The 24,310-nt window shown below is 43.9% G+C and overlaps 2 protein-coding genes across 2 annotated transcripts in view; one reads left to right on the top strand and one right to left on the bottom strand.

The window, feature by feature from the left end:
* The window catches only part of PPP1R9A (protein phosphatase 1, regulatory subunit 9A), a 151,340-nt gene extending 149,322 nt beyond the window's left edge, over nucleotides 1-2,018 (top strand). The window contains exon 18 of the mRNA XM_009330504.1: nucleotides 149-2,018. Within this exon, the coding sequence (XP_009328779.1) occupies nucleotides 149-361 (213 nt within the window). The 3' untranslated portion in view covers nucleotides 362-2,018. The remainder of the gene's footprint in view (nucleotides 1-148) is intronic.
* A 9,350-nt stretch (nucleotides 2,019-11,368) lies between these two features.
* PON2 (paraoxonase 2) lies at nucleotides 11,369-22,405 on the bottom strand (the record flags this gene model as incomplete). Its single annotated transcript, XM_009330575.1, has 9 exons — nucleotides 11,369-11,644; nucleotides 12,592-12,720; nucleotides 13,253-13,334; nucleotides 13,985-14,185; nucleotides 14,996-15,122; nucleotides 16,292-16,457; nucleotides 17,410-17,465; nucleotides 22,139-22,209; nucleotides 22,359-22,405. Coding segments are annotated over 9 exons (1,038 nt in total), but the record flags the coding sequence as incomplete, so codon positions are not given.
* Between the last annotated feature and the right edge of the window lie 1,905 nt (nucleotides 22,406-24,310).

Below are 24,310 nucleotides of genomic sequence, written 5' to 3'. Positions count from 1 at the left end.
CAGTAATGTATGTGAGTCTTTCTCAAATTTGCTTAATTGTTATAGTCTTCTACCTAAGAAGAGTTATTACTAGGATATGAAAAAATTTGTAATAGATTAAACCGTATAAAATTCTTTTTCTTTTTTAATTTTGTTTTCCCCACCTCAGGCTCTTGGTATGACATCTTCCCAGGACAGAGCAATCATTAAAAAAAAGCTAAAGGAAATGAAAGCATCCTTGGAGAAAGCTCGCAAAGCTCAAGAGAAAATGGAAAAGCAAAGGGAAAAGCTTCGGAAGAAGGAACAAGAGCAACTGCAGAGGAAATCGAAGAAAACAGACAAGTCTTCATCAGATGCAACAGAGGGCACTAATGAGCAGTGATAAGCAGAAGTGCTGCTGTGTTAGGAAAGTGGAGGCACTTCAAGGGAAGAGAAACTCATATCCACTCTGGTGCCCCTTCAGCTTTCTTGTATTCATTACACAAGAGTGTGTACAGAGAAATGGGGCTATACATAGAATGACTAGGGAAATTTATATTGTGTAGTTTTATTTTCCCGCATACCCAGTTCACGCTCGTTGTTGTTGCCATGTGAAACAACCCCAGCCCCTCGGTTTGTTTTGTTGTTGTTGACAGCTAACAGATTTCATATTTGTGTGGCGGTGTTTCCTTCCAAACTACTCTTCTCTATTGAGCTCTCTGTGTTTGGTCACTTCAGTAACCAGCATGATGCCGAGGAGCATGGTCCACTGCTTCACCTCTTCTGAATAGGATGGCCAGTCAAAACGATTGGTGAACGTTTCTTCAGCTGGGTAAAAGGAGTTGTGCTCTGTCTGATAAAAGTTGACCTAACTTTCTAACTGGAAGTTCAGCTTCTTTACGGTGTTTGGATACTCAGTTCCGTCTACTGGAGTAAGTTTCATCTTGCGCCAGTACCTTGAAGCGACAGTACTCTGGAAACACAGCTGTTCAGTGACTTCTTGTTATACACTGGAGATAAAGACAGGAGAGTCAATATTCCCCCTGGGCAAAAAAGACAGGAGGTGAAACTCTTTCTGTTAACTGTACAATAGTTAATCCAGGAAGGAGGCAAAGCCTTAACTGATTTTGTGGGTTTACACAGAAATCTGAGGATAACATTTATCCTTTAGATATCTGAGCAAGGATGAATTTCTAACTAGAGCACAGCATATAGATCTGTATAAATTTCATTGTGCCCCCAGTGTGTAGGCAACTTTCTTATAGCACACTCCGCTTTCTTTTTCATGTGTTTTGAACAGGAAACCAGGCTTATTTTGTTTTGGTTTGGTTTTTTTCCAAGAAAAACACCACATCTTCAGATTCATTCCCCAGTAAGCATTGGGAGAATAACCTTTGTGCTGTGCTGTTATGAAACTGTTGCTGAAAACGATTATCAAACTTGAGTCTGCTGAAGATTTTCAGTTTTTACAGAAGTGCACTTTAAGAAGAGGAAGACGAGGGATTCTGGTTAAAATTAAATTCAATACATTGCTGTTAAGATCAATGCTGCCATGGAGGTGACAGTTACTAAATCCAAAGCTGCCATATATTAACTGTTTTGATCGATACATTTAAAGAATATCCCCACCAAAACCTGAATTTTTGGGCATAGGTTGTAGAATGTTTTGATGGCTTAGCAATGGTCGTATTACAACCTTCAGAGATTTCTGTTTTCCTGGTATATGAGGCCATCGGTGAAGCCTGCTGTGTAATTTTGACGATGACAGAAGCAGTGTATAGCTCGCACTGCATGGTGTTACTGCCTCTTAAGAGCGGTATTAAAATACTCGGTATTTCTTCAAAAGAATGGACAGACAACAGGCAAATATCCACCACAAGAAGCTAGAGGTATTAGCTTACTGCTTTGTAGTCAAAGCTAACTACGTAGCGGCATTTATAGTTGAGAAACGTCACTTCCCTTTCATGCATCCTGGAAGTCGCAGTCTTCATCTAGTCATGCCAACCCATAATTTGTTTAAGATGTTGATGTGAAGTTGGAATCTTGAACTTAAAAATTTGCCAGCCTAAAAAATGCAAATATTGAATTCTTTTGAGGAAAATGTTTGTTTTCGTTTGGCTTGGCTTCTCTTCTGCTCTGTACTTCATGGCATTCAGATTTGTGTCTGTAAAGTTCTCTGAAGCTCAGATTTGAAACAGTTGGGGTGCAATGTTTATAGTTAAATTTCTTTTGATCTTAATAATTTCTTTGACATGTAAAATGGTCTGTAAACTGAGAGAGCCTAGTTCATTCAAAATTAATACACAACAGGTCTACTTAGCATTAGCTTTATTTTTCTTTCCAAATCCAATTTCTGCAAGTTTCTGATGTATATTTTATTCAGATCTAAAAATGAAATTGCCATAAAAGGTACTTCCTGATATTTGTAAAGGCTTGTGGTATTTTTCTTGAGATAGCCCACCGGCAAAAAAATACACCTGCTAACAAGAATTCCACATTGCAGCAAATCTTTCTGCACTCTTTGTAGGAGAAAAACTATACAAATGTTTAACAGCCTCATAAAACTAGTATTCTGTTATTTAGGAGGTTGTCAGTTTATATTTGACTAAGAGAAGTTATCTGGAAGAAACTGGAAATTTAATATTTTAAATACAATGTTGATAAATGCATTCGATGATTATTTTCTTTTTAAATTATGTTTACATTGTAGTAATGTTTAAGCGGTTGTATATAGTAATCTAAGGTGGTGTCCCTGGTTTATGTTCTTTGTTTTCTTAGAAACCTGAGCAGACTTGTTGGCATTATACATTGAGTTTTCATTCTTGCTGCTTAGAACAGTGCCTAGTTAATCTCTTCGTAAATCAGATTCTTATACTGCAGAACAACTAATTTGACCTATGTCCTTTAAGTATGCAGGGGGGGTTTATTGCTTTGTGGTAATGTTATTTTATTATTCTTGGACTGAAAAAAACCAACAAAAACCTAACTTAAAAAAACCTAGTAGCTTAAATTTAAAATAAAACCATAAAATGCATTTTGATCAACAGATGAAAACTAAGCAAACCGAGCAATGTCAAGAGTTGTGCTCTTCTTTCTGTGATAAAAGAGATTTATGTGGTTCCTTTTATTAAGTATGGTAACTCATTGTCGGGATGTGCAGAAATGTCACTGGATAACAGATGTAAAGCACAGTTTGAAACTTTTGTTACTGTTCTATAGGACCTTTAAAGTTGTGTTGCATTTTTTCCCCCTTGTATTGTCTAATGACATAGATGAAACAAAAGATATGGATGTCTCATCATTCTTAACTTAAACTTCCTGTAAACCAATGCTAAGTCAGACTAATGTGGGGTTTTGATGTAATAAGAAACAAATATTCCATGCTAAATGACTGGAAAGACTTTCTCTCTTGGCTCACCTGCAAATGTAACTGTCATCTACTTTTGCATATTTATTTGTGGAGCTAAAGCAATTTTGAGTATGCTGACTTGCCTGGCCACCTTTAAACTGCTGTGCAGGCAGTGTGGTGTTTCCACACCTCTAGCTGTGCGTCTCTGTCATCTTTACACCTAGGTGACCACAGCAGGCTGGTGAAGTTGACTTCTCCCTGGTTACGATGGTAGGCCAGTTCTGTAAACTCTAGTTCTGCTCATTGCTGCGATATTGCCAGGTTGTGAATCTGTCGAGCCTCTGAAAGGGTGAAGAAAGGAGAGTTAGCAAAAAATGGAACTCTGAAAAATAGAAAATCAAAGATACAACACTGCAGGTTACTTACTGCATAGTGTTTATACTGAGATTGTGGAGAGAGTGGTGGCTCCTTGCTCTGTCCAAGTCAGCCAAACATACAGACATTACTTGCTTCCAGCTCGTATTTTCCCATGTGGTGGCGTGCTGCACCCGCGTGACTTCTGTGTTAAAACTCCCAATTCGGTTTCAATCTGCCCGGGCAGATCAGGACCAGGGCGTGAGGAAGGAGCCAAACCTGTTCATTTCAATGCATAGAGTATTGACCACTGCTGTTTGCATTTCACCCACCGCTCTGAGCAGGTCTGGTGGGGTGATTGTAAGTGGAGCCTGTTCTAGATCATAGTTTAGAATTGCACAGTGGAACAGAAGCCAGTAATAAAAAGCTGAACAGAGTTAGGTGATGTTTTGTATCTCAGTGTATACAAATGCTTTTGCATTTTTTTAACTTTTTAAAATTTTTTTGCAAAAGCATCTATTGTGCCATGACTCTAGTCTGCTGCAGGGATACCACAAGAATCGAGCTTTTACTAGAATTACTGAGCAGCTTTCCCCTGAAGCTTGCCAGTCCTCAGCTCTCAGTGACATTCAGAGGTGCTTGACACTGAGCATCGGGGTTCCTCATACTTCATTGCTTCCATCAAAGCCTCCTGTCCTGAGCTGCTCCACCTTCACCTCCTGGCTCACGTGCTGGCGAGTAAGAGGTGGGCAATGTTCTGTGATTTTTGAGAATGAATTGTGTTCCACTTTTAAGTCAGATAAAGAAATGCCACTCTTGTTAATAGTGCAGAATTCAGTTCTACAGTAGGAAGGAAGAGGATCGTCATTTGGTTGGGTACGGCCAGGAAGTACCATTCCAGGTACCAACACAACACTGAAAATCAAAAGGAAAGGTTTGCACAGCTGTAGATCTTGACAGCATCCACACTGCAGTCTGTGCTGTTTCTTGGTACTGAAATTTGCAAGAATTAAGTCTTCTGTTGAGTTCTTAGCCGTGTGTTTACAGGGAGAAAATATTGTCAAGGCAAAAGTAAAACCTGATCTTGCTCCTTTTATGTGTGGCCTCGTCCCCTGCACTATCATCAAACTAAGCGATAGAAGGGCTGGACCCTTTTAATACCACTTCCCTCATTGTGTGCTCTCCCTCACTTGAAAACCTCAGGAAACCTGTGTCGTGGTCCAAAACACTAAAAAACCAATTGTTTGAAAAAAGCAGCACATATTTAAGTTGTAAGTCTAACAGTCAAAATGGGCAGAGTGCACAGAGCAATTAGATGGTTTTCATTTAGTTTTGTTAAATTAGTGATCGAAAATAATGAAGACAATTAGTCTTTCTAGAAATGTTTAAGTGATTTGTGGCTTGATTCGCTCTTTAAATAAATATGTATGGTTTTGTGTGTGTACATACAGATGTACATACACGGATATTCATACAGATTTATGCTGCACTAGTAGCAGGGAGCACACAGGTAGCTGTGCGTTACAGGGCTGTAGGCACACAGTCTGCGCAGTGGGCAGAGGGCCCCGGGACTGTCTGCAAGCTCGGAGGAGCAAAGCACTACCCCTCGGTCTCACCGGCGTGCTCACCCCTGTCTGTGCTGGTAGCTTTGCTCGCTCTTTTCTTGTGGGGAAGATTTTAAAGCTTTGTTAAAACCATATGCAGAATGGTCCTCTGCAGGTCCTTCTGCATGTTGTCCTTGGATTGTTTTTTTGGGGGTAGGAGGTTGGCAGGATTGATTTATTGGAGTGTCAGTATTCTAGGAAGGAAACCTTTTTTATATTTTTAACCCTAACTTTGATTTCTATTGGAGCGCTTTCAGCAGCTCGTTTTTGAGCAGGATTATGAGTGACATCCGAGGTGACTTACCCACTCACCGCAGTGGAGCGTGGGTCATCTGCAGATTGCTCAGTCCCTTTTGTTAACCTCCCGTATGGATTTTACTGTACTTTTTCCACCTGTAAAACTGATTTTTCAAAGCTGTGACACCTTAGTCATGACGTTGAGCCCTCCAATCCCTCATTATAAAATGAGCTTTCTGTTACTAACCGGCAGTACTAACTGGTACTTTTGCTGTCGGCATTAAGTAGTGATTTAAAAAACACGCATCTTACTGGAAGGTTTGGCGGTAGTGCCTTGAGCTGCCTGTTTCTTTGGGAAGTTTGCACTGTGTTAGGAACGAGCCGTAGGGTTTGTGAAACCTGGTCTGCTGAGTTAAGCAGGTTTCCTCTTCCAGAGCGGGGAGAGGTGAGGAAGGCTCGCAGCTCATGAGGTCGGGTCCAAGCCGCATAACCCGGGAGCCTGAGCCTCCTGCCGGGTTTTCAGTGGGAGCTTTGTCACTGACACCAGTGGAAGCGGGTTTGGGCCCCGGTGCAGAAGCGTCTGAAGGCAAGGGGGATCCCAGGGCACCAGGCGTAAGGAGTAACCAGCCCATTTGGAAGTGGGGAGTGCAGAGTGAACCTCTTCTGACTCTATACTTCCCCATACGCATTTACTGTATGAACAACTGCTTTCGTGTTTTCCAGTCATGTTGCAATGGTAACTCACTGGCCACTGACAAGTGTTAGACATATTGCTAGAAGACCAGGCAGCTAAAAGACTAAAATGCACTGTGCTCACTGTAAAAATTGGCTTCTTACATTGTTTCTTTTTATATGGTTGAAGAGGTGGTTGCGCTTCAGATTTTTTCCTTTTTCTTTTCTTTTTTTTAAAGAGGTCAAATGTATATGGAGTGCATGTTATCCTGAACTTTTTGTTTGTACATCTTGGTGTCGGATCATCTGCATGAAAGACACAGTAGTGCCATGTCTGAGCTTGTTCTCTTGTGCTTGGTTGATAGGACCTTCTCTAGATCGTTGAGTTTTCCCCAAAATAACTTTGGTTAATATTTAGTTATTGGGAGACATGAAAACAAAACATCATGGTGGCCCTTTGTTTTCTTACAGTTTAAATACAAACAACAAAGCCTTGTGGTTTAAAGTTAATTTGTTAGTGTAAATAAATTTCTTGCCAATGAGTATTATTGTTGTTAGACAACGAATGCAATAAAATGAGAAATCCTGAATCTTTATTAGAATTTGTATCGAGTCCTCACTTTCCTGCCCGTTCGTTGGTCATTCCAGAAGAAATAATAAATGGTGAGCATGACCGGACAGCAGTTGCTGCATGGGTCAGACTGGGCAGAGCGGGCGGGGACAACATGGACCTTGCCCTGCTTGTTCTTTGCTTCCTTCTGCTCAGTGCCAAAGACTATTTTAATCCCAGCTCTTGGCCAAATTGGCGTGATTCACAGGCCTCCGAGTGGATCTCATTTACAATCTGTAATTATGTAAAAAGAAGTAAAAAAAAAAAATAGAGTAAGGGAAGAGAATAGCTTTTATTCTTCATATGCAGATGAAATGCAGCATGCAGTCTTTCGCTGCAGGTTGATGTAAAAATAGGCTGCCTTCACACTGGTGCTGGTCAGTGTCTGTTTAAAAGACCTGGATTAGTTTTGGTATATAAAAACATGTTACCATTTTACACTCAAGTGTAGGTTAGTTATAATGGCGTTTTATACATTCAAAGTCCAGCAGTTCTTCTGCTGGACATGTTTAATATGTCTATTTTTATTTGATTTTAGTAAAGCATTAAATTGGGGAAAAGCGGAGGGCACAGACTGTCCAATGTGTGTAGCCATTTCAGTGGATTTACATCTGGCAGAATCTAGGCCAAATACTCCGCGCTGTTAATCTGTCTAACCCAGTCTGTTTCTCCCAGCGGCTGAATCGTAAATCTTAATTTCCACTAATATGGCCACCACCCGCAAGAAGATAAAAGAATCCTCAGTCCATAAAATTATTATCTTAATTAAAATAGGTATATTAAAAGGCTGTAAGTCCACGACTGACATGTAAAATGTGTCTGCTCAGCAGCTTCCTGAGCCTGGAAGCATCTATACATATGCCCTTGTTGTTTGTGTAAGTTGTCTCAGATACCTGCAGTTTGGTTTCTGAAATGCCCAGAACTGCTCCAGACTCTACAGCTAGTAAAAGGTGGTGGGTTATCCCCTCCTCTGGGTTGCAAGCCCCGATTTTCCCTGTGCAGGTTACCTTGTAATTGGGAGGCCAGGCTTGAGGTGCATCTTCCTCCACTGCTGTTTCTGCACGGAGGCTGCCAGTGGGTTTTATCAAGTGCTGAGGGGTAGAAGCTGTACCCCAGCATTGCTTTTGCTGCAAAACATGTGCTTGCTGTCTCTGTCCTGCCCAGCACCACTTTAATGCACGGTGGCCCAGCGCCAATTCCCACCTCCGCACTGCGAGGCTGGGACACCCTTAGAGGAGGTTGGCAAGAGGCTTCCATCCCTCCTTGCCTCAGGTTAAAATTCAAAATTTTTTTACTATTAGTAATAGCAGGTACTAAGTCCTACCTACGATCTCTGTCCTCTCAAACGCTTTAGATAAAGAAAGACAAGGCCCGTCGCTTGCATGTGCTTCTGTCTGCGGGCAGACCGCTGGGAAAATGGTCAGTACAGGAATAGTTTAAAAAAGAGAAAAAAAAAGCCAGTGACGAGTGAACACATTCTTTATTTTTCTGAAAGGCCAAAACCAACAAAAGTGTAGAAGTTTGACAAGATCCAACAACATGTAGATTTGCTCATATGAAGATGTTCTAAGCTACTGGAAAATGTGAAATTAATGTTTTGATGGGTTACTTCTACCACTGCAGAGGGAGGTGCTGGCTGTTACACTTCTACAACACAGAGTAACTCCAGGACCAGCAAGAGTGTCTGGTCAGTATTTCAGCTGTGTTACTGCCACTGCTGCAAAACGCTAACTCTTTAGAAGATGGCAATTTACTTGAGAACAAATAGTGGCACAAGCCTAAAATAATTATTTTAAAATGCTAGTGCAGGACGTTGATGGCTAATCACGAACAAGTTAGTTAATAGCCCAACCTCTCCTTATTGTGAGAACTTCCTTCAGAGCAGTTTTTTCTGCTTGGGCTCTGGGAACAATGTCTGTTCCTCAAGGATGAAAATGGATTACAAGTTCCCGTAGGAAAGCATGCTACTTCCCAGGGAAGCTGAAAATGTCCTGCAGGGAGAGAAGTTGCTAAGGAAGGAGCGGCAAAGCCAGAGTTACGGTAAATTACGTTCTTGAGTGCTTGGTGCCATCAGCTGATGCCAAAGGCAAGTCCAGCAAAGGGATGAGACAAAAGCCGACCTCGTTCATTCAGGGCTGGCTCTGCTCTGTGGAAGGGCTGTCTGCACACCATGGTTAGCAAAAGACTTGAAACTGTGATCTGAACAGATGAGTCCCTGTCACCAAAGCCTTTACAGGCAGACGGTAAACCCTGGGCAGTGCTCAAGTCCCCAGATCAACTGTGGGCATTTTGGAGAGGAGCTATGAACACAGTTTGTGCACAGACCTGCTAATGCAGGGCTGTGCCCAAGAGACAAGGTCAATTAGCCACATGGTTAACCCTAAAGCTCAAGTCTCCCCCTCTAGCCATCGCTAGACCCCTGCAGCATGTGCTATTTTATACAAAACATCACAAATAGCAGCAACTGCTATTGCTACGCGGGGGTGAAAGAGTTGTCTGGCATGGCAGCAGCGGGAAGCTGCTAGCATCGGGAAGGGCACAGCAACCGAGCCAACATGCCGTTGGCTCAGTTCTTAAACCTCGCACAATTTCTTGCACCCAGGGACGTGCCACACACCATAGTGTCTGTGCCAGCGAGCTGGTGGCAGCACGGGGGCTCGGGGTGGAGCAGACGCTCTCCGGGGACGGGAAGTGATGTGGCAAGACCCACATCCCACTGCAGCTGTGCAGAGGAAGCGGGGATGGTACTGTCCCTCCCATACAGCAACGCAACCCCAGCCATGAGCCCTGGCACCGACTCCTTGCTCTGGTTAGAGCTGTCCCTTTCCCTCAGAGAAGGAGCAGTAACTCCTTCATACCAGTGGATGAAAGCCATTAGGCTTGTTTGTGTTAGAAACGAAAGGCGCAGGAGCCAAGAGGTGTCAGCACACACACTTGCTGTTCAGGGCAATTGCTCACCCAAACCGTAGCCCGCAGTAACGCCTCCTCTCAGCCAGAACGGCAAAACCCAAAGACAGACGATGCTTTGCACATACTATGGCTCCTGCCTCAGTGATCGGGCTGCTACAGAGCGGATTGTTTGCTCTATCTTGTAGGCAGAAGCGCTCCTGTGTTTTCAAAGTACTGGACTTTCCATGTACTCTCCAGATTAGAGGGGGCTGTGGCTGGCGGTGAAGCAGATTGCAGGAGGGAACAGCAGAGCCAGAATAGCAATTAGCACCTGGGGACTGGCTCTTTCTCCTCCTGAGCTCACGCTTCACAAGGAGCCTGCCTTTTTTCTCCACACAGCGGTGGAAGAACAGCAGCGAGGAAACGCTACTGCATCAGCTGAAGGATGCAGAGGGCATGGTGGCCCCCAGGCAGGTCTCTCTGGTGACACCATTCGGAGGGGCAGCCAAGCTGCTGAGAAGTGCCAGTGCAGGCAGGCGCAGGCAGCACAGCGGCAACCCCGGCAGGGGAGCCGCCACCGATCACATGGAGCCTTTAGCTGGATGTCAGCATCTCTCACAAAAACGGAGTGGTGATCAGAGGTGGGAACTCGGAGGACAAAAAGAGCAGCAGGAGCTGCTCTGTGAGTAAGGACATCTATACTAATGAAAGAAGAGCTCGCTCCACGGGCAGGAAACCAAGTGGTGGCTCAAACGGGCTTCTGCCAGACTGGCGTCTTGCTGTGCACACTGGAAAGCACAAACTGATTTCCAGCTTCAAAGGACATTCAATTCAGATTATTGCAAGTGATTGCTAACTAACACCATTCTAAAAACACCAGCTGATGGAAACCTGGATAGGTTTTTTAGCAGTGCACAACGTTATCAGTAACTGCCTCTGGATAAACGTGAAGCAGGTGCCTGCTGCACAGAAGCACAGCGGGAATCGGCTCCATACAGACTGGAAGTTAAACACAGAACATGCATGACCAACACTCGGGGGTAGTCACTGTGGCAAAGCGCCCAGAAATGCTTCCTTTGCTGTGACAGACAACAGTAATTTCTAATGCACATTTCACTGAAGGTGCTCGGGAGTTGTTTCCCACTCTTTAAGAAAAAAAGGCTTTTTTAAACTCCCTTTGGAAGACTCAGTAAGAAACCACTCCGAAGCGATGCCCTCCTCTTTTCTCAGTAGGATTAAGACAAATTTATGAAACTGAAGTAACATTAGAAAACGGCTTAAAGGGGGAAGAGGGAAGAAATGAGACCGAAATAACATTTATTCTCCTTCCAGTCATTTCAGAAGCATTAGGGAAAGCCAACAGGAAGGTTCAGAAGCAGAACCCTTAGCACAGTCCCTGGGAAAGCTCAGGGGTCGGTCACAAGAAAGCACACCACACTGGTAGTTAGCAATTCTCATTTATAAAATCAGTTTTCTCTGGGGAAAAAACACCAAACAGAAATCCAGTCACAACAGATAATTCGATGTCTGACAGCTTAGTCATTTGTAATCTGAATTTGAACTTCAAGGTTACCCTTTGTTACTGACGTCAGGTCCTCCCCATTACACAAATAAACTAATTTCTCACCTTCAATTCCATTTCCTTTGCTATCGCGTAAAACTCTCACTTTGGAGAGGAAGGCTAAAATACATTTCCATGATTCTAGTCAACCTTTATTGGAACAGTCTTCTTGTTAGCAAATCTAGCAGAAACTAAGTGAGTTCCCAAGGAATTAAATCCTTTCCACTGCAGCAGATCTTACCCGCAACGAGCTATAGCTCACAGTAGAGAGCTCTGTGGAAGACTGTGCCAATGAGCAGTTTTCCCTTGTAGACAGATGCCACCGAGCTTCCCTGCAGCACAGAGCCGTTGTCGGCGTAGACGCGCATCACCGCAGGCTCCTCCGAGAGGATGTTCTGGATGCACAGGACCTGCCGGAGGAATGGGATACATCTGCTGAAACGGCTGCGGGTGAAAGTCCTTCACGGATGGAGGGAGCATCAGTATGTTAACTTAAACAAATTAGTTAGGTTTATCAGCTGCTGGTAACCGCAACCAAGTGATTCCTGTGATAGGGTCACAATTTCTGCTTCAGTGAAGCATAGTCCCTGAAGACTGGTTATTTTTTGAAGTGGGTGTGCAACAGAGACTCCACCTCAGTAAGTCATCCCCAGCACTAGGCATGTGCACAGTTTTTTCCAGCCTGCGTTACTTAGCATCTTCTTATTTTCATGCTTTTTCCAGACAGAGTAAACAACTGCCTAGTATCATAAATCTACTGCTATTGAACATGATAATTTTGAAAAGTGTCTTATGGGAAGCTTCAGACAAGGCTGAAATCAAATGGACACCAACCAGCCACCTGCACTCGCAGCCACTAGCGCACTGATGCCAGTACCTCATTGATTTCAGAAGGAAAGAAGAATTACAGTGTCACCTACTGATGAACCACACTTGTACAGATAAATCATTCCAGTGAGAACGTTTCTGGTCGTGCTTTGCACTCAGTCAATTATTTTTTGTTTGGCAAAGAGGTGCTGGCTCGGTAATTAACACAGTTCATCAAAATCTGATTGTGTGGCCACAGGTGCACAGAAAGCAGCCCGATGAGTCCAGAATGACTGAGCTACTGGGTGGAAATTACTCAGTTGTCTCCTAAGGATCTGAGTAGGTGTTTGTCAGTGAGTATACGCTGTTCAGGCTTTCCACTTGAGAGCAGAAGCTATAAGCTGGAAGCCAGCTCGGTCTTTGGTTTCACAAAGGCTGGCCAGGCTCTTCTCTACGTAATGCAGAGTTAAGTTATACCAGGGTGATTTGAACAGAGCAACTCTCTGGCACAGACACAGCCAAGAGACCAGTGGCGTCTCCCAAAAGGCACCTCAGAGGCAGGCAGATTTTCAGGATCGTTGTAGAACAGCTTCATCCCATTGGGATGACATCCTATCCAGATGTCTCCAGTGTGAGGGTCAATAGACAAGTTGTCAACCAGAGTGTCCAGCTGCAGCGTCTATCCATCACAGAGGAAAAAGAAGAAAAAGAGAGAAGTTAAAGCAATCAGAAGTCCTGGAAGCAAACTATAAATATCAATAGACTTGTCCAAGACCCTCATCTGACATAACAAAACTGATTTTTTAAAAAATATTTTCTCCCCCAGTGCTGTTTTTCTTTTCCTCCAGCATGCTTCATCCCCTCCTCTGTGCCGTGAGAAACCTCTTTGCCGCTCTGAGCTTCCCCCATCGGCTACATTCACACCTACGCTCGTGTTGATTACTTCAGTGCTTTGTGGACTGACCCACACTGACTGAGGCAGACTTCCACTGTGGCTCTACAGCACACCTGAGGATCCCTCTCTGGTTGCTGGTGTGACGGTGGAAGACCTGAAGCTCTGTAACGGGGCGCACAGCACCTCTGCAAACCCATGGCAGGAGCCATCCAGACCAGAACTTCACGCATGATCAGGTTGAAATCTCAAGCATTCCTGGGGACTAATCTGTCCAAAATTCATATATGCCTCTTTTTTTGGAACAGCAGCACCTTACCTTCACATGGGTTAAATTCCAATTAGCATGTTTTTCCATAACATGGACATTATGATCAAATACATCTGCAACATAGATGTACCTTCAAAAGAAAGCACGTCTTAGCAATGTGTATGAGTAAGCAGACACCAAAAACAGTCAGTTCCCCCTGAGCAAGCCCAGCTCTTCCCATGAGGAATGCCAGCTCGCAGTTCTCAGCAACAGACATTGCAAGCAGGCCACAGGGCACTGAATTGAATGAAGCCAACCTGCTGAGATGCTAATGTAGCTTCTACTCTGCCAATTCTTCCATTACAGCACTGAAGCAGGCCTTGGACCGTGAGATTGACAAATATGCTTTTTTTTTAAGATCACCTGTTTACACTATGGGACTGGTTAATTCAGTCGTACAGACTTTAAGACTGTAGAGCGTTCCCCGCTTGCGAAATCCTGCCCCGTTAATCCTTGCAAGCAATAAACACAAACTTCTGTGTCGGCTGGTTAAAATGCAACAACCTTTGATCTTATTGCATATAAACTACCACGCAAAGCAGCAAACATTGCCTCTAGTTGAAGACAGAGACACATGACTTCTGTTCTACAAACCTTCTGTATCGCTTACATTGTACAGGTAGCACCTTGCCTTACGTGAGTCAGTTTAGACACTTGACCACAGAGGTACCGCATGTACAAATTAGGATTTCAGGATTCTTTTGTGTGATCAAACAAAACCTAAGGCAAGGAGAAACTTACTTTCTGTTGGGTGAAGTGTTAATTCCATTGGCTGAATAAAACCCAGCTGCTACTTCTTTAACTTCTTTTGGACTGTAGTAAACAACATTTGACCAAGTTAAACCCAAGAACATCTCCAAGAACATCAAGATGAAGTCGGAGAAGTAGTGGTCGTTGGTAGCGTAGAAGCTGTCTGGTCCCATAGCTACTATATCATTCACACTAAAAAAATAAATAGAGAGGGAGAAAGAGAAATAAAAGAATGAAATGAGAGGTATGAAGGAGCATTGTAGGACTGCCCAGAATCCAGCCAGGACACGGTCATCCCATAGACATAAAGGGGCTGCAATTACAGATGGTACTTCAGATAGACACTGAATTATTTAGGCCCTTTTTACTTCTATTTTCTTTTACACGAGCCAGGATTGTGCAGTGCTGAGACCTGAACAGGACCATAGGGCATCAGCTAGGGACCTGGCTACCTGTCCATAAGTCCATGGAAATTTTTCTCTCTTTTGATTACATTCAACTGGAAACCAGAGAACATGTAGGAGTTGTGACAACTTTATCTCTCAGGCTCTGTTTATCTTACAATCATTTTGCAGTAGGATAGATCAAGAAAATTTTGTGCTTGCAACAAAAAAAAAAAAAAAGAAAAAGCTAAAAGTATGTTTATTTTTGCAGTGTAGCAAATTCAGAATAATAGAATATCTGAAGATTCATATCTGCGTTGACCTGAGAGTGGGTTACATGAGAGATGGACAAATGGATGCCAAGCTAATCCACTGGCATCAATCACAGCAGCACTTAAGACTGATTTAGTGATACAACTATTAAAAATCTCATTTACAGAAGAGATGGGAGAAACACAGTTTTTGATTACACAGATAAGTAATCAATAAGAGAAACAGGAAAGCCGATTAAAGAGAAAATATCTCATATTAATAATACCCTAAAACCAAAATCATCCTACTTTGCATTTTACCAAAGCAGCCTGTTCTTCTGGGGAAAGACGGTATTTGGCTCCAATACCTTGTCAGAAGGTCGTGTCGAATGGTTTTCAGGTGTACAAGAGAATTGTCATCTTCTAGAAATTTGAACAATTCTACTGTGCTCTTCTGGTGGGGGTGGTTCACAACAAAGAGGTACACGGTGTTGTCTTAAAAAAGAAATAGGAACAGCTGGATTCTCTGCAACAGTTTGCATGGCTAAGCACCCACAGCTCTGAAGCAGCCCCTAGTACAGAGCACATGTTGCGTTTGGTGCATTTGTCTCACGGCTCTTCAGAGACAGAAGGACGAGTACCAAAGTAATGCAGGATGCCACTGCAACTGGATCCAGATCTCCAGCTACTCTTCTTCAGGGCTCGCTCTACAGGGAACTGCTGTATAAATTACATTTTTGCTATTTCTACCAAGGAAGAAAGAAATCATGGCTTCATCCTTGTGCCCAAGCCACTGGGTTTTGCAATCTGATGTGCTATAGTGACTGGTTGCATGAAATAGCCACAGTCCACTGGGAAGGAGGGCTTGTAGCCCAGCCAGTTTGGGCACTTTGGTTTATTTACCGCATCCCCTGAGAAAGCTGAAGGAGCATCCTTCTGTTCTCTCTGTAAGGCTGCAGTCCTTCTTCCCACCCCTTCTGGTGAGACCCTGAATTAGCCACCACCAATTTCTCCAACACCTTCCCTTAAAGGGTGACTGTATGGGTACGCAGGTCAAGCTGCAGCAGTGGTTCTCTTTCTCTTAATATTTGCAGACTTTTAATTGCCCTGCTAAAATCCCCAGTGAAAGGACAGGGAAAAAGAGAGGCAGGAGAGCATGAAGGGTATTTTATTGGTAGTCAGAGCCTGACATAGGAGAACATGTCTTGGAGAGGAGAACATGGCTTGGCCACACAATACCAGAGATTTTGGTAATTTACAGAGATTTGATAATTTACTATTTAGCCACAGAAGTCTCCATTCTGGTCACTACTAGTCAATAAAGCATGAGTCTCCTCAAAACCCTTGACCACAGGGTGAGACAGATGTAAATTGGTAAAATAAACTTTGTGTAGTTTTCAACTCCTCAAACTTTTCCCATGTTTTCTTTCCTTTCAATATATAGGACATCCTTCTGTCTCAGACAGCCTGAGATTATGTGCAAAGGTGTTTGCTTTAGCAGCTGACATTTAGAAAAGACCCCCAAAAATATAAAAAGCCTGAAAACCTTTTTCTCTCCCAGCAAGCGCAGGCTATTGGGTGTGCAATGCAAGGCTGCAAAGGGATTTCTGTTTGTGCTCTTTAGGCTGAGATTTGCCACCACCTCGAGTTAAAGATCTCTTTACCTCTGTCTACATAGGTGCTGATTCCATGAGGGTTAAACGATGCCAGATCAAACCCTCGGCTGATTCTCAGTTCCACTGCTCTGGGATTGTCTTCATTCAAATCCATCAAAAATATTTCACCTGCCTTGTCTGGTGCAAGGCTTTTTATTCCTGGATATTTCAAGCCCTGTAAAATCAAAACATAAGAAAATAATTCCTGGATAAAAGGTAAAGGGCAGCATCACAGGGCTGAAAATGCTGGAGCCTTGTTCGGACTTGCAAGCACACATCAGGATGTCCCTCTGCTTCAGCCCGCCATGCCACGACGGAGGTAGAGGAACCAGCTCTGCTCTCCCTGGTGAGCCCTTAATTGCAGTGCAGAGGGAGCAAGCTGCGTGGAGGGCACGAGGAGCCATGCCCAAGGCACTACCTACCACCCGGGCGGTGGCACCACCGCCACCCACTGCAGCCACCACCCGGGTGGGTGCTCCCCGTATGACAAACCACTCTGCAAACAGACACGCCGGGGGGAACAAACTGGAAGTACGGCACCACCGAATGCATCCAACGTGGTAAAGCCACGGGGAACAGCAGCAGTGCAATGGCTCACAATTTCTGGCATGAATTTTGCAACGTTATCATTTCCTGGGTCTCCCTGGAGCATGTAGATGAAAACCAGCTTTTGTTTTAGAAAATAATGGCTAGCCATCCTGATTGCAAAGAAAAGCTTGAAAACCTATGTCCTAAAGGCTTAAAAAAAAATCAGGAACAACAAAACCAACACACAAAATATGACTTTTTTTTTAAAGGTAGGAAATTAACACACTTTCTTAACAAAAGAGAGGTTTGACATTTCAATATTTCAAGGAAATAGCATGAAAGAAATTCAAGGTTATGTGGGCAGATAAGCTAATGCAATAGGATACATGTGTCAGAGCCACCACCACCACTTCAGTGTCAAGAAGTGCACTTGCCCAAGCAGAAGGAAACGCCAGCTAAGCCACCACAAGTCTGGGCCATTCTTATGGAGCCAGCCAGCCTTGTAGAAAAAAAGAGTCCATCCTGCAATTTTCACCTATGGCTTCTGTAGATAAGGAAGCAGGCAAGCCCCTGCACGGGGAGGGGGCGTGGGCACTTACGGAGCTGATGAAAGCCAGTCCATTGGGAAGTATGTCAATGTCTTCTGAACCAGTTTCTGCAAGACAGAGATGAACAGGGTTTTTCAGATGACATTAAATATTTCCCATCGAAAAACCTCCTTTTTAGTACAATTCCAGCTCTCATGAATGTCCCTTTCTGACATGACTGCACAAGTGATGAAGTTCAGCGGAAAAATTTGCATCGCATTAAAAGTGGTAGCAGAAGGCAGCAGCACACCAGGTTAGGAAATAGTACTGGGGTTCACCTCTTTCGGGGGGCTTAGGGGTGCCCCCACGGTGGCCGGGCAGTCTCCTGCCCAGCTTCGTGTGCCCCAGGGTGGCGTGGGATGAATCACCCGCTTTTGACAATAGTGTTCTGCAGCAATTAGCGCAGACGACGAGATTTTCAGGGCAGGACCATACCCATCACTCAGCCCGCACGCTTGCATAAGGCAGCTCTGGGAATTGTGCACGCTAACTCTCCTGGTTCAGCTGGGACACTTCACTAAAATGGATTGCCAAATATTTAGTTAAAGCTCTCAAGTGACAGAGAACCTACTACATCTTTAACAGTTAAGGGCTTTAATAGTTAGACCATACTTTTAACTGTGGGTAATCATTTCCTATATTGCCAGTTCCTGTAGTTCCTGTAATATTTTTTCCTGCTAGGAAAATAAAATAAAATAAAATAAAATAAAATCCCTTTAGTAAGAACACTAGAGAAATTTTAGACTTTGATCAAGCACTCTCCACAGAGCTTTTAGTCCGATGCTGAAGCATGTTTGCCATCCCACATTCTCACCGCTCCCCTGAGAAGCCTCCCCTCTCTTCTCCAAATCACCAGCACAAACAGCATTCCCCACAAGCCACTTTCCAGATGATGGCTGGATTAAACCCACCCGGGAGCATTTGCTTAAAGGAAGAAATTGTTCTGCAGGTTTTCTTTAACAGAGCCACCAACACAAAGGTTTTCCACCCAGCTTGTCCCATCTCTCTGCACCCACTCCTGCTTGGCGTAGACCACCCGTGTGACCCTACGTGGGTCACACCATCCCTGGCACCTCGACACCTCCTCCCGAGGAAGCGCCTGCAAATTCGAGCTGGGTTTATTGTTTGCTTTTACGTAACTCCTATTTATCCCGGCACTAATTCATCCCGGTATAATTTACCCTGGGGCCACCAAACAGCCCTTGTGGGGAGGAACCAGATCCCCAAATTCACCCGTCCAGGCAAGTTCCTCCCCAACTCGGTCCAGGGGAGACGCGGTGGCACAACTTCCCCCAGAGGGAAAGGGAGCAGGGACAGGGCCAGCTCCTCCTCAGCCTCAGCAAGCCCCTGCTCCACCCCATTACACTAACGAGCGGAGCATCCCTGCCTTCTGAGGAGCAAAAGGTCTGAAGATGCATTCTGGGGAGAGCCAGCCCATTACCCCACCTCCTGGGTTTTGTTCTGAATTTCGACAGGGTTCAGGCAGGAGGCAGACATCTGCACTGATGTGCCCAGAAACATTTAGAGCCTGTGTTTTCCAACTAAAAATTTGAATTTGGATTTTTCAGCTTGGCTCATGCCTTGGTTTAAGCAAGAAGCTCCTTGGTCTCTCCAAGTCTGGGTTCATTTGTAAGATGGGGTTAGCAGCGATTCCCCACTTCCCGGGATTGCTGCAAAGATAACATAAATAAATGCAGAGAGGCTCAATTACCATGGTGACATGAGCTGGACAGACAGCTTTTGCTAGCAGAGCACGCTGGTGAGTGAACAAACAGAGATATAATCATTTATCGCTACTGAATTAGCGAGGCTGCCAAGCAGAAAGATGAGCAGGCTAATTGGGAGTAGATAATTAAAAAGTACAAGTTTCTGGTGGAAGGAGCATAATGAGAGCCCTGCACACAACTACGTTGAAAGAAACTGCCCAGCAAAGCACATTTTGGCCACTTCTCAGCCAAGTCCTGATACGTGCGGAAGAGAGTGAGCACCATCGGAAAAGCAGCGAAATGCTGATTCAGCGCGATCCTGCTGAGCCGGCACCACCGAGGTGACGAGGAGGGGATGGAGACACACAGCCGGACGCAGGGAAGCTCCCGGGCTCTCCTGAGAGACCCCGTTTTATGAGGGCTCTGGGCTGTTGTCGCAGGCACCATATTGGACAGGACAGTTAGGAACTGATTTATCAGTTACATCCACTATATTGCTTAATTGTATCACTGAGCCCAGCTTGTCCATGGGATTATCTGAATAAGTAGCCTTTTAAAAAAAATCAAAGATACCAAGAAAAATTACTGTCTACCCTAAAAAAGTTGTATTTTTTTGTTCTTTATTTTATTTTAGTATGATGCATTCTGCAGATGCATCCAACAAAAAAAAAAAACCCACCTGGATTTCATGTCCAAAAGCAAGTGACTATTTCGCCTGTATCCCACGAATTGTTCCAAGATGCAAGTATTGCTAGCAATTTCTATAGTAGCTTCTTGAACTTCAGGAATTAGTTCAGGACATATGGTTAGTTTGTTATAAACTAGTGACATGATTAGACACTCATATAATTCAGAAGATACTGTTTATTCTACAAATATAACCTTTCCTACATATCTGTGAATGAGGTTTAGGACAAGCTGCAGGTTTTTATTGGTTTGTTCAATGTTTGCATCTGTGCTTACATTGCACAATATTTGAAAAGCAGAATAGATCGAAGTCTTAAAAAAAGAGAGAGACACAGAAAGGATGAAATTGTGCAGAAGGAAAAGGGTCCACTGGAGAATTTTTCCATTTACTCTGGGTTTGCTTCCTTTACTACGGATGCATCGCTTTTAACGTCATTACAATAGACTGTACCAGATGCCTGTTCTTCTACATACAGACTGGATAGTTCAAGATTATTTTGTTCAGAGCTGATCCAGCTCATTACCTATGTCCCACTTAAGAGGTCAGAAGGACTGTTTTAAAGATTAAAATAGACAGATTGTTTATTCAACTTTACCGTAGCATTTTAAAGGAAAAAGGCCCAGGAGGACGAAGATGTCCACGTAGAATGAAACCCTTACACAAAGTCACCCACAGGAGCAACCTTACAGATCTGAGTACAGCAAAACCCCTGGTCTGAATAGTGCTACCTAGGCAGCATCTAGACGTTAGGGCTCCTTGGTCTCTCTGAGTAGTATAACCCCCCCAGCCATATTAAATTAATTTTGGAAGACATTTGCGTGAACATGCCAACTATTAAGTTTGCACAAATCCTTTGTTACTTCTCTTTCTGCTACATCAGACCTGCTGAATTAATTTTTGGCATTTTAATTTTTCTAAAGTGCAGCAAATGAAGGGACAGTGTTACGGGAGCACAGCGAGAAGCAGAAATGAAGCTCTGTAAATTGATCCACTGCCGCCTCTGAGCAGAGCCGGGTTCTCAGAATTCACCTAATCTCCATGTAAATGTCAGGCACCAAAAATGAGATATCATTTGGAAATGAAACACAACTGTATTTGCAATTTCCAGCTTTCCTTCTTTCCTCAACACAGCAATCATGTTGCAAAAGGCCTTAGTGATATGCTTAAAAGAATTACTCAGTAATTATTTTTATATGAATCACCATCAAACAAGCATTATTCAGAGTCTTGTATGAGTAAATTACAGCTCAGTCTAGAAGATCTGGAAAGTTTTTTCTAATGCAATTTCTTCTGCACATAACCTCAGGCAAAGGAACTCTGCACATGCTCATTCATGGCAGTAATTTGACTTTACAAAGATGTTTGATTCCTGACACAGGGAAGAAGCAAGATTTATGAAATCAACACAGTGACTCAGCAAGCTCAAAGGCAAGGCTCTTAAGCTCATCCAGTGACTTTTTACGCATGCAAAATCCAGGCAAATTTCAACAGGATTCAAGGCATTTCTGAAAATACTAAGGAGAACCCCCCCAGCCATTAAGCCTGTATTAAGTTTAAAAATTATAATTTGGGGGAAAGGGAGACACAAAAAAGCGATCAATTTTATAGCTCTCCTTTTTATGCTCTGGTTATCCTAAAGGGAGAGTAAAAACAAGACAGCAACATTGCCATGTGCTAAACACATGACCCAAAGTACAAAGTCAACATTTCGGCCACTCTGTTAAACCTCTTCGCAAACCAGACTAGGATGACAAATATGACCCCTTGCTCTTTGAAACCACACAGCTGAATTGCGCAACCGCACCGAGCTCCTGCCTGCGCGGTTACCAGCCCGCTCGCAAACCTCCGCAAAATGAGGCACTAAGGCAGGCCATCCCGGCTGGCATTTCGCAGCCGCTCCTTCGCCACATGCCTGTGGCCTTCTCCCAAAGCTTCCACCCTCGCAGCACTTCCTGTCTTCAAAGTGACAGGTACCTGTCTTCAAGGTGACAGGTACCTACAGCTGACAGCCACCTGTAGGTACCCGCCTGAAGAGCCAGCACACCCTCGTCTAGAAGCCAAATAATTACCCAAGTGGCTGAGCAAAGGAGGAGTGTTTGCAAGTTACTCGTTTTCAAGAAAAGGAACAGAAACATTAAATGCTAAAGGCAAAAAGTGTTATACCAAACTAGCTAGTTTTTCAGTATAATTTTCTTCCTGCGGCTTCTCCCTACCTCAAAGTCCAAGTAACACATGAAAGTCAAATTAGCACTGTGTTTTCAGGATCAGGCTTGGAAGCTGGCTTTAAGAAGCAGTTTCAAAATAAGGCTGAACAAAAGCAATACACTCAGTTATTTTGAGCACGTACCGATCCCTTTAATGAGCCGGCAGTTTGGGAGGGTTACTGGGGCTATTTCCCGTGAAGCATTCAGTCTGTTCCTGCAAGAGGAAAGAAGAGGGTTAACAACACACAGCCAGTTTTAAAACAGGTAACATTCCTAGCGTAGCTTTATCTTAGTTTTATTGTCTGCCATATTGCAGCAACAAATCAGCCGTAAAATACTGAATAAGCAAAACCCAGAACTGACAACAGCAATTGCTCCAAATCACTGCGATGGTTACACACATCCAGGGATTAAGTGATCCTCCTACGCTGAATATCTTCAGGAATCTGACTTTGTTCATGAGCTTCAGGAACAAGCTTTCATGACCCACCACAGCTCAAACAATAAAATGACATAGCCACACTTTCTTCAGGTTTCAGCCACTTAAATATAGTAGCACCCCACAGTTAGGACCAGCATTTCAGATGAGGAAAGGGCGACCTTCTGCTCCAACCCACTGGCTATTTTTGGTGACCAGGCCACCAGCAGTTGCACTTTCTTCATTTCTTAGTCCGCATTCAAAAGTAGCGATGGCATCGTTGCAAGGCGGGACTACCCACTTCCTAAAGACAAGCAGGGCTGGGTAGTACAATTTTCCTGTCCCTTCCTCTTCTCTCCTGCTACCCACCGAGAGCATTATCCTTCAGTAGTGCTTATTTCATTCCTGATTGCCTACAAAATTCGATCTCTAGCTCACGCTTTACTGGACAAGCAGATACGGACAGGCACCTACCTACACATGAGTTTCTATTTCTCCATCTCCTCCATTCCAAGTTGTCTACAAGTCTTTATGAAAGGCACCTCACTACCAGGACTGCTGTGTTTGACCACGGTAGTCGGTAGTGCCATAAGCAAGTATGTTGTGTTTCTATGAAAAAATGTCAAGCCAGCGTACTATAATATTTCTTCCTTTCTTTTTTTTTCCCAAAAGAAAGCATTTAAACTAATGTAGTTACTCCTTTGCATGCCTGCCATACACACGGGTTGAGGCTGTACTTGCTCCAACCACAGGAAATTCTGAACGCAAAGATCCCATAGAAAAACCTGGCCATGTTTATGTTATAGTTTTAGGCATAAACATAAACTAAACAGCCGTATCAGTCTATGGTATGAAAAATATGCGATACAGATGAGCACCATGTGGTATGTCAGTCCTGCATTTTTTTCATCACTTAATTATGAATTCTAAATTGCTTCAGTGCTGTATCATTGACACAGGTTGTTAACATAAGACCAGAAAAAAAAGAAGAAAAAGGGCAAAAAGGGCAGAGGATAGCAAGGGAAAGGAGCCAAGTTAAACTCTCCCAAGCCCTCTCCCCCAGCTCGGGCGTCTGGACAGCGAATTACAGCGGCTCCCAGCCCACAAGCAGCGCAGGAGAGGTATCAGCTCCCTCCTCGCCCCCCAGGATCCCCGGCAGAGCCGAACCCATCGGGCCCCCAAGGCTGGCTTGGGGTGATCATGCCCAAAGTTTGCACTGCTGCCTGCTTAGGGCTTTTCCCTTTCCTATTTGCATCAGCTTTTCCTGGGCAGACTGCAAGCCACCCAGCGCCAAAAGCAGAGCAGGAACTCAGCCAACAGCCAATAAGAGATGATGATATCCCGACAGCATTCCCAGGGAAACACTTCATGGGCTGGAATGAGAGTAATTCAGAAGGACACTGGTCACAAGCCTGCAGCATACTATAGAGGCTTTTCCAAAATGGGTCAGTTTTTCTAGCTCAGACAGCCTTAACTACTAAGCCAGATGGCCTAGATAACTAACTGGCCTTACTGAAAACACAGTGGACCTGCAAACCGTGGGGGATGCAACTTCAAAAAAATGCAGGAATTTTGCTACTTGGTGCATCCCCAGTGCACAGCACCTTTCCCACCCGGTTCCTCTTTCTAGTTTCAGTTCTCAACGCCCTGTACCACTCTGTGGGACCCAGACCACAGGCATGCCCTTTCCTTCAGCAGCAACTTGTTGCATATTCAAAGACCTCTCTCTCTCTTTCAGTTTTCCTCTTCTCTAGACTAACCAGTCCCGGATCCTTGTTTTTTTTTTTTTCCTGACAGGACCTCTTATTTTTGTTTTTGCTCCCAATGCTTTTCAAACTGTCAGCATCTTTCTGAAGCACACTGCTGTTTTGAACACAGTATGCAAGCTGAGGACCGT

The sequence above is a fragment of the Pygoscelis adeliae genome, unplaced genomic scaffold (genome assembly GCF_000699105.1).
Source record: "Pygoscelis adeliae isolate BGI_AS28 unplaced genomic scaffold, ASM69910v1 Scaffold27, whole genome shotgun sequence".
NCBI lineage: Eukaryota > Metazoa > Chordata > Aves > Sphenisciformes > Spheniscidae > Pygoscelis > Pygoscelis adeliae.
Note: the sequence above shows the minus strand (reverse complement) of the source record. Positions and strands in the feature narration are given on the sequence as shown.